Genomic DNA, 6,000 nt, shown 5'->3' with positions numbered 1-6,000 from the left:
AGGATGAGCTGTTGTAGAAAGCTTTATTTCTGTGGAATTAAACCCCCCGAGTTCCCAAGCTCCCATGTCCCCTTGTCCCGCGGAGGAAGCAGTGTAGCTGTGGCTTCGGCAGAGCTGGAATCAGAGCCAGTGTCCAGAGTTTTCCATATGGGAGCAGTGTCCAGTCCAGCATCAGGGTAGCTTAGCTTGTGTTCCCACCTGCATCTATCAGTCCACTGTGTGTGGGGTCCGCAGGGCCACATGGCTATGGAGGAAACATGAAATGCAAGGAAGCAGGAACAAGAGAGCGAGTTCCTGGGGATTATGTATTCCCAAATTTTCACAGACCCCACTTATTTCTGTTCCTAGGTTTGACTGACAGCAAGCACCCTCCCTATGTCATTCCAACTTCACTAAAATAAAATAAAATAAGCCAAACACCAATGTCTACTTGGTTTCCTTTTTATTGCAAGACATTGTAATTTCACAAGGCTGGTTCAGATAAATACATTTGGACCAAGTTCAGGGGCTGCGGTTTTCCCTTGCTTCATGAAATTGTCTATGGGCAGGCCTTTGATCTTCCTGATCCATGCAGCTTTTCTGGCCCTTTCTGGGTTGACCACTCCAGTGGGCTTTGTGGCCTGATATTCTTTCAGCTTGGCTTCCTCGTACTCTTTCTCCTCCCTCACAGTCAACAGCATGAATTCGCTGTTAATTCTAAATGGATCCAGGGCCGTGCAGAAGCAAGGCCGTTCTTTCTTGACAGGCTGGGTTGTCGTATCTACTTGTGGAGCCACCATGCGGTTTGCCTTAATGACATGCAGGCTGGTTAAGGGTCTGAAGCTGCGTACTGCCCCGTCAATGGAACTGGTGACTTGATCTTCAACCTTTAAGCTGCCAGAGATCCTGGAGCGGATAATCATGGGCTGGGGTATGGAAGACTGGATTCGGGAATCGTGCAAAGAGTTCTTCAAGTTGGGCTGCAGTTTCTGGATTTCAAGGGAAATATTGGTTTGTTTCACATCTATGGGAGGGTGGCTGACTCTCAACGTGTCAACTGCATGTTGTAATGATTCTCCTTTGAAACTAAGGACCTTCCTTGGGTGCAAAATTGAAGGTTCCCAAACATCAATGACTTGGGACTGGGTCCTATGTGGATAGGCATACTTCCCTGAATGACGGGCTTGCTGCAGGGCATTAACTGTCAGTAGGAACCGGTCTGGCGACATAGAGATTTTCTGGGACTTCCTCCTTGAGTGTTTGGGCCAGTGTCCAAAAGTTTCCAGTTGTCGTTTTTTGGGTACTCTCTCCATATCACCTAGTTTTTCCAAAAGAAAAGAAAAGAAATCAGTGTCCCATGAAAAGCATTAAGTACTTAAGCATGAAAATTAAATCCGTTCTAATTGGGATGCAAACTGACATATCTGTTGCGCAATGGACATGTCATCCATCATGTGGGCAAAAATCCTCCATGATACCAGAAATTATGACATATTCAATGCAACAAGTCATTAACAAATATGCTAGTACTTGTGTGTAAGTGTGCATTAACCTCTAGATGCATATTATGGAGGGAACATATGTAATCCCAATGCGCCACACATATTTTGAAATGTCATACCTCATTTATAATTCACACAAAATAGGCCTTAGAAATTCATAGTAACATACCTGTTTTTAAAGAAAAATTGAATGACAAAATTGGATTCCTATCTTATTAATCAAATTTGACTCCAAATGATCTTTGGACATTTTCTAAAGTCAAAACTACTTTCAAAAGATATGTCACTCCTGGGAAAGTTCCTGAAATTTTTTGCACAACAGCAGCAGCACCAAAAGCTGCTGACAAGAACCAGAGATTCATCCTGTCACTCTATATCAGTGATGGCGAACCTTTTGAGCTCGGCGTGTCAGCATTGTGAAAAACCCTAACTTAACTCTGGTGCCGTGTCACATATAGAAATTTTTTGGTATTTGCAACCATAGTAAAACAAAGACTTATATTTTTATATTTATTTTATATATTTAAATGCCATTTAACAAAGAAAAATCAACCAAAAAAATGAGTTCACGTGTCACCTCTGACATGCGTGTCATAGGTTCGCCATCACTGCTCTATATCATGGTCAAGACCAAGGTGCCTAAGGTCTGAGTTAAGAATGTCTTCACAGGTGAGCAAATCTACTACGTCAGTGCTATTATATCTCAGTCGGGCCTTTCGACCCCTACAATACCTCACAGGTACACTGAAAGTAGCATTCCCATTTTATGAAAGGAATAACTGAGTCATGAAAAGTGGAAGTCATTTGTTTAGTCAGACCCAGCAAGTGAAAGTCTATATCACCAACTATAGCAACCTATAACTAGCAAATAAAATGCGACCATGTGTTAAGCATATAATCTTCCTTATCCCAAGATGTTTGTGTATGGACATACTAGGATGGAATAAAACTTCATATTTCTCCCTTTCACTTTGTGAATTAAATAATATTTTATGAAAACATATAAAACAAAATAAAATTAAGATGTCAAAATCTTCCCCACTCTCAATCCCAGAACAAACCATTCCACACCTATGTGTGTACATGTATGACAAACCACACAATTTTTTCTCTTTTTATAAAAATTGTGATAACTCTTTGTTCATTGACTTGTCTTTTCTATATAATGATATATTGTGGATCTCTTTACAAGTCTATATATATATATATATATATATATATATATATATATATATATCTCCTTGTGATATAATTGTATCTGCAAAATATATATTTGTTATTATTAGTCATTGCCCACTAATGAACATTTAGTTTGTTAGTGATCATTCTTGAAGAAATGCAAAGACCATTTATTCGTATGATATAAGCAAGTGCAAAATGATAGATAGCCCTAGCTGGTTTGGCTCTGTGGGCAGAGGGTAGGCCTGCAGATGAAAGGGTCCTGAGTTCTGTTCTGGTCAAGGGCATGTACCTCAGTTACAGGCTCAATCCCTGGCTCCAGTCAAGGCATGTTTGGGTGGCAACCAATCTATGGGTCTTTCTCACATTAATGTTTCTCTCTCTGTCTCTCCCCCTCCCTTCTACTCTCTCTAATAATCAATAGAAATATCTCCCCCGATGAGAATTAACAAATAAAAAAGAGAGAGAAAATGCTAGATTGTTGGCATGGGTGCAGTGGGAGTCCTCATGCATTCTTGGTGGGATGGTAAATTGATACACCATCTTTAAAGGACAACCATGACAATATCTTTCTAGTTTTTAAATGCAGCTATCCTTTGGCTCAGCAAAGCCTCTCCTAGCACTTTATACTATAGGTGTATATCTACGTAGGTACACAGACATAGGTACATACAAAGATACCCACTGTTAGTAGAGCCCTTCTAAAACTTAATTGTTTTCCCTCACCTTAAAACTAGTCTCTGCAGGGAGTTGATTCAAAGAAGCACTGTTGTATTAACCAAACTATTTGAAAGGCATTGTAAATCTTTATCGAAGTTCTTCAAAAACAAAGGGACATACTATTTATGGATGTCCAGTAATTCTTCTTAAAAGACCCTTCCCCATCTCTCTTATCTCTTTATCTCATATGTATAGCACCTGTCCCCAAATCTCCTTCTTCATGAAATCCCCTAAAACACCCTCTGAAATCAGACATAACTTCCTTTCTTTCTTCTGTTCCTCATTACTCAGACTCATCACATAACTGTCCAGGAACTGAGGAGGCTAAATGGCAGGGAAGGAAGTCAGGCTATGAGCCCAAAACTGGAAATTTAGCTCTTACAAAGTTTCTCGTTTTGTGGCCTCAAGCTCTTTTTTTTATATATATATATATTTTATTGATTTTTTACAGACAGGAAGGGAGAGAGATAGAGAGTTAGAAACATCGATGAGAGAGAAACATCGATCAGCTGCCTCCTGCACATCCCCCACTGGGGATGTGCCCGCAACCCAGGTACATGCCCTTGACCGGAATCGAACCTGGGACCCTTCAGTCCGCAGGCCGACGCTCTATCCACTGAGCCAAACTGGTTTTGGCATGGCCTCAAGCTCTTAAGAAAACAATTAAGTAAAACCAATCACTCTTAGGAAAAGCCAGGCATTTTATACATTCTGAATTCTCAAAGATAAGCAACTTTAATGATCTGCAAAAAAACTAGACTGAACAAAGGGAGAGAGAGAGAGAGAGAGAGAGAGAGAGAGATAGAGAGAGAGAGTTGGAGCATGCCACTGAGACTAAAGTATCACTATCCATCTTACCTCCTGAAAGGGATTTTGCTTCCTGACTCTCCCGCTCACTATCTGAGCTAATGACTTCCTTAGAAACAGCACTCACTCTCATTTTGCCATCTCCATCTCTTCGGGGTGATTTTAGCTTTATTTGACTTTGAGGCACCTCTAATGACCCTGCTAAATTAAGATTGATGAAAAAACCATAGTAAGTACATAATTCAATTAAGCCTGAATAATGGGGGCATAGCTGATAATTTGATTGTTTTTCATTCAAACCATCATCTTATTGTTTGTCATATGAAACTAGATAGTCACCTGGAGCCTAAGGATTGATCACCCCACCTACTGATTATTAAGCTCTAAGCATTATCTGAAACTCTCCGTCCTCTATATTCTGGGAGGTGATCTATTAATCTATAGGTCCAACTTCACACACCAAATATCCTATCTAATAAAGAGGGAATATGCTAATTGACCCTCACACCATCACAAAAGATGGTGGCACCCACAGCCAATAAAAGTGAATATGCTAATTGACTGTCCCCACCCTCAAATATGGCGGCACCCACAGCCAATAAGGAGGGAATATGCTAATTTACTGCCCCACCCTCAAAGATGGTGGTGTCCACAGCCAATAAGAAGGGAATATGCTAATTGACCATCATTCTCTCAAAGATGGCAGCGCCCACAGCCACAAGATGGTGGCGCCCAGTCCCCTCAGCACTGCTGAGGTGCCTGCCTCCTGAGTCCCCCAGTCCCCTCAGACCCCAGCTGCCCAAGACCGGCCCAAGGCACAGACATGCCTCAGATGGTGACTGCCCAGCCACCCAGGGCTGCCTGAAGCTCAGGTAAACATGGCCGGCCGAGGCTTGTGCTGCCGGCAGTGGCAGCAGCAGAGGTGTGATGGGGGCATCACCTTCCCCTGATCTCCAGGTCACCTCCTGCCCCTGAGGGCTCCCGGGCTGTGAGAGGGGGCAGGCTGGGCTGAGGGACCCCCCCTCCAGTGCATGAATTTTCATTCACTGGGCCTCTAGTAGGTTAATAAAAGGAGTTCGCCTACTCTAGTCCCCACACAATTTATTCTTTGTATGTCTTATAAATGGCATGAGCCATGCCACTCCACTGCACACTTAAACACACACACACACACACACACACACACACACATACAGAGGTACCTGCTTCATAACTAATATTTTCCAGGTATGCGTGTTCTCAATCAGGGGTAGAGATAATACATTTGCATACAACATTTTTCTTCTGCCTTATAACAACACTAGAAGCCCAGTGCATGAAATTCGTGCACTGGGGAGGGGTCCCTCAGCCTGGCCTGCACCCTCTTGCAGTCCAGGAGCCCTCAGGGGATGTCCAACTGATGGCTTAGGTAATCTTCTGCCACTGCTGCTGTGCTCACCAGCCGTGAGCCCAGCTTCTGGCACACTGACCACCAGGGGGCAACTCCTGCATTGAGTGTCTGCCTCCTGGTGATCAGTGCATGTCATAGCAACCAGTTGTTCTGCTATTCAGTTGATTTGAATATTAGCCTTTCACTATATAGGATTTTGTCCTAAGAAAATAATTACGTACCATATGTTTGGCTAGGGGGTGTGGAGGGAGGATGTTGGTTGCTTGCTTTTGTTTTAATAACAAGTATTAAGGGCTAATGTTAGCTATTGTACAAAGATGCTAATAATCTGAAAACTTAGGCCTTAAAAATCAGGAGATTCCCTTGAGCTGGCTAACAAATTGGTGAATCAAAGAAAATTGCTCCCACCTTCCTTAAAGGTGG

General features: G+C 42.4%; 1 protein-coding gene across 16 annotated transcripts in view; it reads right to left on the bottom strand.

The window, feature by feature from the left end:
• Nucleotides 1-425: 425 nt before the first annotated feature.
• The window catches only part of CDRT1 (CMT1A duplicated region transcript 1), a 45,491-nt gene continuing 39,916 nt past the window's right edge, over nucleotides 426-6,000 (bottom strand). For 9 of the 16 annotated variants that reach the window (XM_023761134.1, XM_023761133.1, XM_023761136.1 and 6 more), the window contains 2 exons: nucleotides 4,239-4,388; nucleotides 426-1,297 (listed from right to left, as the gene is read on the bottom strand). In XM_023761134.1, the coding sequence (XP_023616902.1) occupies nucleotides 477-1,297; nucleotides 4,239-4,388 (971 nt within the window). In that variant the 3' untranslated portion in view covers nucleotides 426-476. The remainder of the gene's footprint in view (nucleotides 1,298-4,238; nucleotides 4,389-6,000) is intronic. The other 7 variants (XM_023761130.1, XM_023761132.1, XM_023761125.1 and 4 more) reach the window with 6 other exon arrangements.

Source organism: Myotis lucifugus, unplaced genomic scaffold (assembly GCF_000147115.1).
Source record: "Myotis lucifugus unplaced genomic scaffold, Myoluc2.0 scaffold_199, whole genome shotgun sequence".
Taxonomy (NCBI): domain Eukaryota; kingdom Metazoa; phylum Chordata; class Mammalia; order Chiroptera; family Vespertilionidae; genus Myotis; species Myotis lucifugus.
The sequence above is the reverse complement of the archived record's forward strand: the minus strand, read 5'-3'. Positions and strand labels throughout refer to the sequence as shown.